This window comes from Eutrema salsugineum, unplaced genomic scaffold (genome assembly GCF_000478725.1).
Source record: "Eutrema salsugineum unplaced genomic scaffold, Eutsalg1_0 scaffold_4, whole genome shotgun sequence".
NCBI classification, from domain to species: Eukaryota; Viridiplantae; Streptophyta; class Magnoliopsida; order Brassicales; family Brassicaceae; genus Eutrema; species Eutrema salsugineum.
Window position 1 is genome coordinate 4993358 of NW_006256686.1, and position 13919 is coordinate 5007276.

The window sequence follows — 13919 nt, forward strand, 5'->3', positions numbered from 1 at the left end:
ACCTGCAAGAACACAGAGTTATTAAGAATTGAAAACTTTATTTATGGTAGCCCTAAAATTACAGTAAATTCAGACAGTAGTCATATGCTTCATTCCATCCCTCGGTGGCGCGAAGGGGTACTCCAGAGGATAGTGAATATCTAGTTTGAAAACCTCATTCTCATAGGGTGAACCTTTTGGCCCCATGAGGATAGCTTCACAGTGATACAAGTCCTCACCCACAGGTTCTAATCAAATCGGCAAAACATAAATTAGTTAGATGATGTAGAAGAACAAACTGTAAAACATTAACCAATAAAATACCTGTACTAACAAACGAACTCTTTTTCCTTTGCACTTCCTTCAATTGCAATGAGATCACTTTGGAGGAGTACATTTTCAGGAAGTAGAAAAAGTATTAATATGGATATTTAACTTTTTCTGTGTGTCAAAACTTGTTTTAATGAAGGAGGATGTGACGATTTTTATAGAAAAAGAGAAGAAGTAGGTTTTAAGAGAGGAAAACGAGACAGTCAAAGGTGCCTGGAAAAAATCGGGTTTCAAAAAGATACTTAATTGGTTTTTTGTCGTTTCGTATTTGATTTTCGTGTTTATTCTTGATAAACCGTTTTGAATAATTGCGGTTTTTCAAAAAGGTAATGAATTGATTTTTTGAGTAAACCGTTTCTTTGTATACTCGTGTCCTAGTTTTTCATTTTAAAAGACACAATCATTGTTTGTTTTGTCGATAATGTTTTGGAATTTTCTTTTTCTGATATAGAACCTTGTCTTTTAGTGCATTACGATCCCCTAAACCCTAAATCGTAAACCCTAAACCCTACACCCTAAAACCTAAACCTTAAACCCTAAAGTATAAAACATGTTTTTTGGAAAATTAATTTGTACACCTCATCCACCTAAACCCTAAAACCAAATACTTCAACCCTAAACCATAAAACATGCTTTTTAAAAATCAAGTTGTACACCTCATCTCAGTTTACCTCATCTCTGTTTTCCTCATCTAAGTTTACATAAAATCTCGGTTTACATATAATGTGTACATCCATATTATTTGTGTACACCCATATTATATGAGTACACCATATAATGTGTACGGATACAGGTTGTACACCGAGTCTAGTGTACAAAAATAATGTGTACACCTTGTCCAGTGTACACCATATAATTGATAGTAAATATAACAAATACCATGGTTTATGCCATGACAGGTTTTACAAAAATAACATAATTTATGCAAGGAAACAAAAGCCGAAAACCAAAGCGAAGCCACCCACAAAAACCAATAAGAACCCCACAAAAACCAAACCAAACGCCCACATCCAGTCAACCCGATGGTTCCTTGCATTTTGTCTGCTTATGTCCGGGGTTTCCACATCTCGAGCATTGGTTTGGCTTTTTCTTTTTCGCAACCTGCAACAGCATATATCAGTAGACAGTAACATTATGATTAGGAAAAAAATGTTTAGCTGAGAACTAACCTAAGGATACTCTCTTGCTGAAAGTTTTCTCTTCGTCGGAGGCCTTCCTGATGGACGTTTTGACTTTGGTGGCATAATATTCAGGGCTCGCACCTCAGCAGGGATACAAATGTCATCAGGCACTGGTAGGATTTTGCCACTAACTGTTGCACTCCATGTTGATTTCCTAAGAATTGGGTCAACCAAACTGATGTACTCCATTTGACGAAGCCTAGACGCAGCCATGGCATGTCGGCAAGGGTATTTCAATGTCTAACACTCTAACCACGTGCATGTTTTGTTTAGAAGATCTACATGTCGCCGTACACCGATGAACTCAGAACTGACTTCAACCTTCCACGCAGAAATGCCTGGAACCGAAAGGACAGTTGTTTTTTTCTAACTGCAGGTTCATTAACTTGTCAACTTCTTCTGGAATGTCACCATCCATCTTTTGAATTTTCTCCCTTCTGCATTCAAGCCACCTACTTAACATTCACCTGATAAATTCTAGCATTGCAACGATTGGAGTGTCTCTTGCTGCAAATATTGCATTGTTCAGAGACTCTGCAATGTTACTGGACGTCATATTATACCTCTGACCAGTAAAGTGTGTTCTAGTCCACAGCGCAAGAGAGATTTTTTCCATGTACTCCCAACAACTATAATCAACATTCTTCAGCCTTGCATATAGTCTCTTGAAGTTAGAAACTGTGAATGCATCTCTTGCCTTTCCGACCAAACCTTTCTACCGGAACCTTTGTGTTTAGCGTGAACATTTCTTTGGATATGGACAAGACATGCACTGTGGTGTGCCTGTGGATAACATTCCTTTTTAGCTTTGGCAATTCCACCTTGCCTATCTGAGATAATAGTAAGCTCAGAGGTATTTAGAATAATGTCTACCAACTTCCCAAAGAACCACCTCCATGTCTGGTCAGACTCTGCATCGAATACGGCGAACGCAATTGGAAAAACCTGGTAATTAGAATCTTGTCCACTGGCCGTTAATAGACAACCTTTATATTTACCAAACAGGTGTGTTCCATCAACAACAACTATCGGTTTCAAATGTTTCCATCCATAAATACAGTTAGCCAACGCCATAAATTCAGACTTAAACATTTTCATACCTTTTTCATCTCTCTCAGTTGACAAATGTGTTATGGTGTCGGGATTGGCATACTTGAGCACATAGGTAAATCGGTAATAATTTGAAGAAGTCTCTTCTATTCCGTGCGCAGAGTATATAGCCAGCTCGTTAGCTTTCCAGTATTTTAAGTAAAAGGCTGTAATATTATATTCGGAGAGAATAATTGGAGGTAGCTAACTCGCACGTGGACCAACTATTGTGTTCTCGTCCTTAGACTTCAGCAGAGCCTCGATGACTTTAGAATTGCCATGCTTTGAAAATTTTCCTCTTGTATCCGGGTGGCATGTATGCTTCAAACACGCCTTCTTAACCTCATACAACGCAGACTCGCCAACTTGATGCACCATCACCCTCCAATCACATATCTTTGATGGAAATTTCGCGACTGTGTACTTTTTTGCATGCCTTTTGAATTCGAACGTCACTACCTTCTTCAGCGCATAGATGGCCAACGTAATTTTAAAATGTTCCTTGTTCCTGAACTTTTTCCCAACCTATATCTCTCCATCTTCATTTGTCAAATCAAGATCATCGAAATCCCCTTGCATATCATCTGGTGCCACATCTGGAAATCCATCTTGTTTTGTACGCTTAATCGTTTTCTTCAGTTCTGCACCGCCATTCTGATGCCCCCAAACGACGATATCAGCTACATCCATATTAGTTCTGAGGAGTCAGAGCCGGTTTCGCACATACAGTCCTCTTTCTTCCAGGAAAATGAATTGGACTCTCAGTTAAGACATTTGAGTAGTCCATATGGTTTGAATCACTCGGCTCACTTTCTCTACTACTTCCAGAACCCCCTGAACTACCAGAGTCATCGTTCTCCTCATCAAATGTAGGCTTACCATGGAAACCATTGCCATCTGCTAGTACATAATCATTTCACCAGTCAAAATTGTAATACGGATTATAATCATCCTCAGAGCTGTATGCGTCATCGTCAACATCATCAGCTTCCTTCTCTTCCAAATCTCTCGCCTCATCTGATTCCTGTTACATTTTTAATCCCAACTCAGACTGGTCTATAAAGACAACGTTAGTTGGAACATCAGGTTGTACACCTTTGGAGGTGTTCATTGCGGCCTCAGCCTCTACTTTCTCGTCTGATTTCTGGGATATTTTTATTCCCAACACAGGCTGGTCTACATAGACAGTGTTAGTTAGAACATCAGGTTGGACACCTTTGGAGGTGTTTATTGCAGCCTCAGCCTCTACTTTCTCGGCATGTGCTATCAAGGAAACAATCATCAATATTTTCATCATCTACTTCATCATCGGATTGATTAGACGCTGCCAAATAAGCGGCTATGATGTTTGTTGGCCCTAAGGATTTTCCCCGTTTCCTAGCAATTTGAACTTCAATACTTTCCTTCTATTTCAATCTCACCATTTCACCATTTATTGACTCCCTGAATGTGAAAAATTAATTCAGAGACTTATCTGACTTATGCAGCAAATGGAAGAATTTGTACTCTTGATTCGTAACTATGACACATGGACAACTCCCACTACAAGAATGAGGGGCTTTTCCGTCGAATTATTTACGACGATTTTTAGTCGTTGTAAATTTACGACAACATTACGTCGTATTTACGACGATCAAAAATTTCGTCGTAAATTCGACGTAAAAAATGACCCTCATAAAATCGTCGTAACGTTACGACGATATTACGATGAATGAAGAACGAATTTTATTTCGTCGTAATGTAGTCGTAATATTTACGTCGATAATACGACTAATTGTCCTCTATCTCGTAATTGACGTAAAATCAATGTAAATGTTATGTAAGTTTTATTTCGACATAAATTTGATGTAAATATGCAATGGTAATATGTTGGTAACAAAACAAAAAATTCTATATATACCCTTTCTTCTCTCATTATTCCATAAACCCAAAAAAACATATAAAGACACAAATTTTTTGAGTCTTTGAATGTTTAAGTAAAATTTTTAGTAGTTGAAATTTATATCAAATTTCAGAAACAAAAAGTCAAATATTTGTTTTTGAAATGTCTATCTACGATCTACGAAAGTGGATGTATACGCCCAAAAATGGTGATGGGTCGTTGACTGAAGACTTCAAAAACGGATTGGAAATATTCATGTACCAAGCCGGCCTTATGCAAACTGTAATTGAAAGCGGCAAAATGTATTGTCCTTGTGTGAAATGCAAAAATAGGAAACATATTCCTATTGACACTGTCTGGCAGCATTTATTGAATAGAGGGTTCATGCCCCAATACTTTATTTGGTATCAGCATGGAGAGGGATATGGTCAAAGTAGTGGTCAGATGGCTGCACGGAGTAGTAGTAATCATCAAGAACATGTGGATTTTGAAGCGTCCAATGATTATCAAAGTAGTTAAGTTCAGGGTGAAGATCATGATAGGATGCATGAAATGGTTACTGATGCATTTCATGAAACACATGCTGATACTGTTGAGGAGCCCAATGCAGATGCGAAACGCTTTTATGATATGTTAAACGCAGCAAAACAGCCTCTGTACGAGGGATGTAGGGAAGGTTTATCAAAATTATCATTGGCAGCTCGGATGATGACAATAAAAACTGATCACAATCTATCTGAACTTTGCATGAACGATTGGGCAGATCTTATTAAAGAGTATTTGCCAGATGATAATTTGGCTGCTGAAACGTATTATGAAATTCAGAAGCTGGTTTTTAGTCTTGGATTGCCTTCTGAGATGATTGATGTTTGTGTTGATAATTGTATGCTTTTTTGGAGAGATGATGAGAAGCTTGAAGAATGTCGTTTCTGCCAAAAGCCAAGATATAGACCGCAAATTGCTGGACGTAAGAAGATTCCTTACCAACGAATGTGGTATCTTCCTATCACTGATAGGTTAAAAAGACTATATCAATCTGAACGGACAGCTGCGTCGATGAGATGGCATGCGGAACATTCACAAACAGATGGCAAAATGACTCACCCGTCTGACGGGAAATCTTGGAAACATTTTAACACCGTACATCTAGACTTTGCTAGGTCTAAGCGAAATGTTTATCTTAGTCTTTGCACTGACGGTTTAGTCCATTTGGTATGTCTGGTAGGCAATATTCATTATGGCCTGTGATTCTTACGCCATATAACCTTCCTCCAGATATATGCATGCAAAGAGAGTTTTTGTTTCTAAGTATATTAGTCCCTGGTCCAAATCACCCGAAGCGGGCCCGTGATGTGTTTTTGCAACCACTCATACATGAGTTAAACCAGTTGTGGCATGTTGGAGTACGAACATATGACTGTTCGAGTGGTAAAAATTTTACGATGCGAGCAGTGCTTATGTGGACAATAAGCGATTTCCCGGCATACGGAATGCTATCAGGTTGGACAACGCATGGGAGGTTATCATGTCCTTATTGTCTTCATAGGACTGATGCATTTCAGCTTAAACATGGTAGGAAAACCTGTTGGTTTGATTGCCACCGTCGGTTTTTACCACCAAACCATCAATATAGAAGAAATAGGCGTTTGTTTATAAAGAACAAATTGGTTCGTCTCCCTCCACCAGTGTACCTAACTGGAGTAGAGCTTGAAGCGCAAATAGATCATTGGGGTGGACTTGAAACGGTCCCCCTTGGAGGAAATTGGCACACTCCTGCGAATATGCCTGAAGGATATGGGGTTAATCACAATTGGCACAAGAAAAGTATATTTTGGGATCTGCCTTACTGGAAAGATCATTTGCTTAGACATAATCTTGATGTTATGCACATTGAGAAGAATTTTTTCGATAACATCATGCATACTGTTTTGAACGTCCAAGGAAGAACCAAAGACAGCGTTAAATCACGGATGGACTTACCCGATATATGTAACAGAATTGAGTTGCATATGGTGAGTAATGAGAAAGCACCTGTTTCTGTATTTCGGTTGGGTGCTGAACAAAAAACAGCATTGTTTAATTGGGTATCATCAGCCGTGAAATTTCCTGATGGATATGTATCTAATCTGGCTAAATCTGTGGATAAGGGACAAAAGTTTTCAGGGATGAAAAGTCATGATTGTCATGTGTTTATGCAACGGTTACTTCCTTTTGCGTTTGCTGAACTCCTACCGGGACATGTCCATGAGGCACTAGGAGGCATTGGAGCTTTTTTTTTGTTTCATAGGTTTAGTTTGGATAATTGTGTCGGTCGGAGCGTTTCCGACACAATTAAGAGTCATTTCGTGGAGCCGCACTACAATTGGAGCAAGGTGTCGTAAGAGACGTTCGACACCTGGTACAAGTGCTTTGCGGTAATATTTTTTAAATATTATTTATATCATTTTAAATTGTAGTAAAATTCAATTAATCTTACTTTTATATTATTTATCTAATTTTTTGTTTTCTTTTGCAGCAACGGTGGAACTGAGACATCGGGATCAACGAGACGGTCCGCGAAGCTTTCCGGCTGAAGGCGCAGAAACGCCTAGTCAACACCGTTTCCGATTGGAAGCGGAAATGGGAGACCGACGGCGACGACGCAAAGCCGAGCTCCATGTCCACTACCTGTTGGAACGGGTTGAAGGCGTACTGGCTGGACCCGCATGCCCAAACCACCGCTGCTAAGTGTTCGGCCGTCCGAAACCGGGTCGATCCGGTGACTGGTGAGAAGTTAGTGACCCCGCACACTTTTGGCCAAATATCTTTTGCGGGAAGACGTCTCATGATGGTAAGTAATTATTATTTTAATTTAATTTTATTTATTGCTATAATTTATTAAATATTTTTGACTAATGTTTACTAATTCGTAGGCCGAGGAGAACGGAGGAGAACTACCTCCAATGACGAAGCTCTTCGAGACCACTTACCGGAAGAGGGACGGGAGCTTTGTCGACGCTCGGTCCGAGGAGATCTACAATGCCGCTATGCAGCGGATCGCCGAGCGGGAGACCCAGGCCACACCTGACGGTACTATCCAAGTACCGTTGACCGTCGCTGAGCAAGACCAGATTTTCGAAGAGGTATGATCTATTTCAATTTTTTAAAAATTTATTATATTTATTACTTAATAAATAATTAACGTTTTTATTTTCCATTTGTAGGTTGCTCCGAAGAAGAAGGGCCGAACCTTAGGGATGGGCTCTATTAGAGACTGTCCTGCCGCCTCGGTTTCCAGATTCCGCACGCAGGAGGATCCGAGTCAGCTTCGCCAGGAGCTTGCTACGGCCAATGCTGAGATCACCACTCTCAGGCATGAGCAAGTGGCCCAGAAGCAAGAGCTCACCGAGATACATGATCTCTTCGACATCGTTGCGGAAGCGGTTCCGTAGTTGGCCACCGCAATCCGAGCGAGGCAACAGCGAGCACGAAGGGTTTTTGAGACCGGTGGTACTTCCGGTACTGGACCATCGGACCAGCAGACGCAGGGCGGTCAGTCTTCGGCTCCGGTAGTGCAGACGGGAAACGACGGCCCAGCAGCGACGGGCGGCCAAGACGGAGAGCCTCCTCGTGACGTCGATCTGAACCTCGACGATTATGAAATCACATTGTAGATTAGGTTTTTTTGTAAAAAACAATTTGTATTAAATTTTTTTTTATTTATAAATTATTTTTGAATTTAAATTTCAATTTAAATTGATTTTTCTATTTTTAATTTTTTATTATTTTCAAAATTCATTAATTAAATTAAAATCGAATTAAATATTTAATTTATAAATCGACGTAAATTCGTCGTAAATTTACGTCGATCTAACGTCGAATATTTAACGACGAATTTACGTCGAATAAGTTTACGTCGGATTTACGTCGAAAATTTACGACGATTTAACATCGACAATTAAAAAATTAGTTTCCCTTAATTGAAATTGTTCGTCTCCTAATCGTTGTTAAATCGATGTAATTTTACATCGATTTTACGTCGTTCTTATGATGGAGTTCTTTCGTTGTACTTCCGTTGGAAATTTTACGTCGCATTTACGACAAATAGTTTCCGACGATTTTACGACGATTTTCCGGAGTTGGTAATTTTACGACGATTTTACGACGATTTCGGTTTTACGACGATCGTTTTACGACGATTTTTTTCGTCGTTAATTCGACGTAAATGCTCTTTTACGTCGATTTTACGTCGATATATGCCGACGTAAAACCCGATCTTTCTTGTAGTGTCCCGTCACCATTAAGCTCAGCTAAAACATCATCAAACAAGTAGGACATCTCCACAGAAACAACTTTTGGGTCTAATCCGTACTCATGCGCAATCAGATTTCTCAAATCCTCTGATCCAGACACATCTTTGCTATTTATGCACCTTCCACGAAGAGATATGTCCATTTTGAAATCCCAAACTCCAGCATAGTGCCTTATCCATGTTCCCGCCATCGAAAGAATGAACACATCCACTGCAAAACACGAACACCAAATCTAAAAAATTACAAGCAAATCGCGAACACCAGATCTAAAAACTTACAAAAAATCTATGAAAAACCTATGGGTGTATAAGGATATGAATAAGTAACTAACGGTGGTTGTTTTCGTCTTGAACACTGCATAACTTCTCCTTCAGTTTTAACTCTTCTCGAAAGGGAAACTAGGGTTTTCGATTGGTTGGGTTCCTTGCTTCTTATTTTTTGTCAATTTATCTCTATTATCTCTAATTAACCACTATTTTCTGCCAAATTAAGTTGATGAGTAGTTTTACTTGTATTGGGTTGGGAACTTTTGGCATCAGAAGCTGGGTAGTTTCCAGGCGAGAACGAAAAGTCCAGTCTGCTAAAGTGGTTATTAGGAAATTTCATGCCCAAGTTCCTCATTCGGTCCATTAAACTACTCAATCGCGCGCGTGAGTTTCTCTCTTTTTGGGTGTTATGCGTGTGGAGTCACTTTACTCATGGGATCCACGTTATTTTCTGCGTATGTCTCTCTCTAAGAGACAGAGCTCTGTCTCTATCTCTCTCTAAGAAATATGGATAGGTTTGAGTTTATGAAAGTTTGTCTCTACTCAAAATTAAAATTCAAATCTATCCATGCCTCAAATTAAAACTTAAAAACTACCCTATTTTTAAATGAATCCAAAAAGAGAAAGGAAGAAGAATACCTATTGGTTGGAGAATATACCCCAAATCGTTTCTGATCAGAGATCATGGCATATGCTCTTCGTATCATTGATTGATTCCACAAATTTGTATCAAAAAGAAGTCTTGTCGATTAAATTTGTCTACCAGTTAAGATTTCAAGTCGATCGAGATTGTGATGATGATTGTCAATTGTTGTAAAAAAAATCAGAACTTAGAGCTCTTACGAGACGAGCCATTGTTGGAGAGAACATAATTGCACAATCTCGTTCCGATAGACACGAACCTGCTTCACAAGAATCTCGTTCGTCTCAGCCAACAGAGAAGAATATGATAACGGTGATCGTGAAGAAAAAAAGAATAACTTGGTAATTTTCCACTTAAACTTAAGTAAACTAACGGTTAATTTAGTCTTCTTCCAAAATGAATGGGTTATTTTTTAGAAGATTAAGTTTTTTTTTAGCTATTTTTATTAATTTTCAATTAATTAAAGGAAAAATCACATTTTTAACCTCCAAAGTTGAAGTTACTAGCACTTTAAACCTTTAAACCTTGAAACTTTTACTCTCACACATTAAACCTTCAAACTAATTAAACTCTCACTTAAAACTCTTAAATTAGTAAATTAGTTTGTTTTGCCAGAAAATTGACCGGAAGTATTGGTTTCCAGGTAAATAGTGATGACTTGTCTAATTTTTTTAATTTTTAACTATTATTTTAATTTGTTTATTTTAATTAAAAAATAAAAAGAAATACAATAAACAAAATCTTCGTATCGTCTTCTCCTTGGACTCTCTGATCTTAATTTCAGGATGACGACACTTCGTTAATGATACCATCGGGAACTCCGCCGTCACCACGACTACCATTGTGGTGGCCTGCGTTATTGTTGTTAGTTTCGCCGGCGGGAATCGAAGCGTGGTTTCCTCCTCTGCCATTATCGATTTATCGGATCTAGGCGGCTTCAACAACATAGAACGGATAATCGCGGCGGTCGAAGATGTTTTTATTGTTGTGTATCCAGACTTCAATAAAGCTTTTGACGAATCCAAGCTCACAGCAGAAATCTTGACCATCTTCGTCGTGTTTATGTATCTCTCAACGAACTCGATCGGCGAATTCGTCCAATTTCTATCTCTGAAATTGGCTGAATTTCGTTCATAATCGCGTACAAGATCAGATTGGGTGGTGGTAATTGTTGTGCCAAAGACAATGAGATCAAAGAAAGTTAGGATTCGTTTCGGAGAGAAGTTGAATTGGTGGAGTCGTGGAGATTGACGATGGAAACGGCATGAATCTGGTGGGTTGGAGTTTCCTTCCACTCATTTAGTATTTTTGTATTTTGTTTGCTAGAAAAATAATTAAAAATAATTTTTTTTCAAAAAAATAAATTTTCACACACATCACCATTTTTTACCTGGAACACAATACTTCCGGTCATTCTTCTCGCAAAACAACATAAATTACTAATTTGATGGTTTTAAGTGAGAGTATAATTAGAGGTTTACAGTGATAATAACTTTAACTTTGAAGGTTTAAAATGTGATTTTCCCATTAATTAAATAAACCTTTCAAAATTTTATTAGATTAATGAGTTCATAGACCAATGTTTTTTTCTATACCCCATAGGCACGCACGACCCTGTGGTAATATATCTAAAAGAACACATTATCTTGAAGATCAAAACTTGATATAATTTGGATCATTACTGAGATCTGAGGTTGATTTACTATAGAGTGCAAAAACACACACAGAACCAAAAAAGACCCATCTTATACACCAATCATCCCTTGTTTAGAAAATAAACCTCGTCCATCAATGTTCTGTAATTTCTCTCACCCATCACAGGATCCCTTTTCTTCCATTCCTCAAGCAGCTCAAGAGCTTCATTACCTCTACCTTCCCTACACAACTCGGCCAAAACCGTATTATAAGTCAACATATCCGGAGACAACGAATTCGCTAACATCTCATACACAACCTCGACAGCTTCACTCAATCTCCTTTCCATGGCTAAACTACATATCAAAACCATGTAACAGCTCCCACTAGGAACCATTCCTTTACTCCTCATCTCCTTGTAAAACCCTAAACCCTGTTCAACCCTTCCTTTCTCACAAAGCCCTTTTGTCAAGTAACCATAAGTATAAGCATTTGGCTCAGAGCCATACAGAGCCATCTCACGAAACACCCTTATAGCTTCATCTACTTCTAAACACTTTGCATAAGCTTTGATTATCATGTTCAACACAAACGTATCTGGAATCACACCGCTCGATTTCATCTGCTTAGTGAGCGATCTAACGGCGTGGAGATACACATAGCAAACATTCAATTTGTTGAATCTCTTGAGCAATGAGCTTAGAAGCATTGTGTAGGTTTCGAGGTCAGGCTTTGAGGAATCTGATCTAAGCATTTTGTTGTAAACATCGAAAGCTCGATTGAAAAGGAACTTACGGCCACAGCAGAATCGGACGATGGAATTGTAGAGAGGAACGCTCATGTCGCAGGCGCCGGCGACGACTTCGTCGATTAGGGTTTCGACGAACTTGTTTCGTTTTCCGGCGATTGCTTGTTTGATCATCGCGTGGTAAGCTTCGTGGTTGTGTTTGTATCCTCGCTGCTGAGCTGTCCAGCGGAAGATGTCGAGAGCTAGATCCGGATCGGATTGTGCACGCAGCGCCGCCACCACATCCGAGTGAGTGAAGCCTGGTTTTAGGTTTTGGATCCATGTCTCGAATTGAGTTTCGAGTGGGGTTCGGGTTCGGATTCGGGAAGGGGAGGTTTGTGGTTCCGGTGGGATTGATGGAGACGAAGATGAGACGGAAGAGAAGGATAGAGATAGGCGGCTTGCGGCGGAGGAAAGGTACGGCGGAGGTAAATTCGGGGGGTGTTTTACGGAGGAGAGGAGGATTAAACGTCGGAGTGTCGCCGACATCGTTATCAGCGGCGGCGGAGTAAGAAGTCGATCGACGTCGTGGCTTTTGTAGTTCTCCGGTGTCTCCGTTTCTATTACAAATTGGATAAAAGCCAAAAGATGGGACTCAAATTGAGTCACCTTTTTTTTGGTTGTCAAATTGAGTCAATAATGATTAATAAGGTTTATTGCATTTTCAAAAAATTTAAAATTATTGTCGACCAAAAAACTCAATTAATTGAATTTTGTTAAATGATTATCGGTCAATGGCGAGTGGCGACTAGAAAGGCGAGTTTTAAAGGGTTATTCAGCGGTTTATTTCCCGATTACACACTACTGTAATATCAACGGTTAGACTCCCCAAAATCAGAAGTACTCTGTTATCGATTCCCATTATTCCGATTATTTCCACTTTGTATCCCACGATCCAAAGTGATGAAAAATTTCAAGCGAATTACAAGGATGAATTCCACTCCCCGACGGAAGTTATCCTCACTCTTGTGAGTAACAAGAAAATGAAGCAGAGCAAAAAGTATTTTAGGTTTACTGAAATTGCATTCTCATTAACTAACTCCAAAACGTTTACAAAGAGTGAGCTTTTATACAAGGCTTAGATGATTCTAGACTCATAGACAGGTGGCAATTTACAGCTCACCGTCTTTATCTTCAAGCACAGAAAACCTGTTTTCTGTGTTCGTACTGTTCCCTCTGTTCTTGACCGTTGCTGCGACAAGTTTTGTCTTGTTTGCAGAGTTGTTGGGTTTCGGTTGGGCCTTAACATTGTGTTGGGCCTTAACATTGTTTATACCCCCCTGCAAACTCGTAGTGGGAGGATCGAGCACTCCGAGTTTGAACCTTAACGACACAAAGCTTTCATGTGGCAGGGACTTAGTGAATATATCAGCAATCTGTTGAGAAGCAGGAATGTGTTGAACCAGCAGAGTACCGAGAGCTACTTTCTCCCGAGCAAAGTGATAGTGAGTTTCAAAATGTTTGGACCGAGGATGAAGAACTGGATTAGCCGTTAACTGGACTGCAGAAAGATTGTCACAATAAACTTCAGCGGGAAGAGACTGAGGGAACCCAATATCAGTTAGCAGAGAAGCAATCCATGTGAGCTCTGCAGCAGTATCAGATAGAGTGCGATATTCCGCTTCAGTGGATGACCTTGATACGGTCGGTTGGCGTTTTGCAGACCAGGAGATGAGGTTAGAACCTAGAAATGTGCAGAACCCTCCAGTTGAGCGTCGTGTTTCACGACAACCTGCCCAATCACTATCGCAATAAGCTCGGAGAGTTGAGTCCGTGTCAGCGGTGAGATAAAGTCCCATCCTCAATGTGCCTTTCAGGTAGCGCAAGATCCTTTT

At 39.6% G+C, this 13919-nt stretch overlaps 1 protein-coding gene across 1 annotated transcript; it reads right to left on the reverse strand.

The window, feature by feature from the left end:
- Positions 1-11303: 11303 nt before the first annotated feature.
- LOC18014120 (pentatricopeptide repeat-containing protein At3g25210, mitochondrial) lies at positions 11304-12683 on the reverse strand. Its single transcript, XM_006418585.2, has one exon. The coding sequence runs from the start codon at positions 12571-12573 to the stop codon at positions 11419-11421; it is 1155 nt and encodes a 384-aa protein (XP_006418648.1). The 5' UTR covers positions 12574-12683; the 3' UTR covers positions 11304-11418.
- Between the last annotated feature and the right edge of the window lie 1236 nt (positions 12684-13919).

Bases quoted from the DNA above. Each gene is read 5' to 3' on its own strand.
- LOC18014120 (XM_006418585.2), bottom strand. From the start codon at position 12,573: ATGTCGGCGACACTCCGACGTTTAATCCTCCTCTCCTCCGTAAAACAC.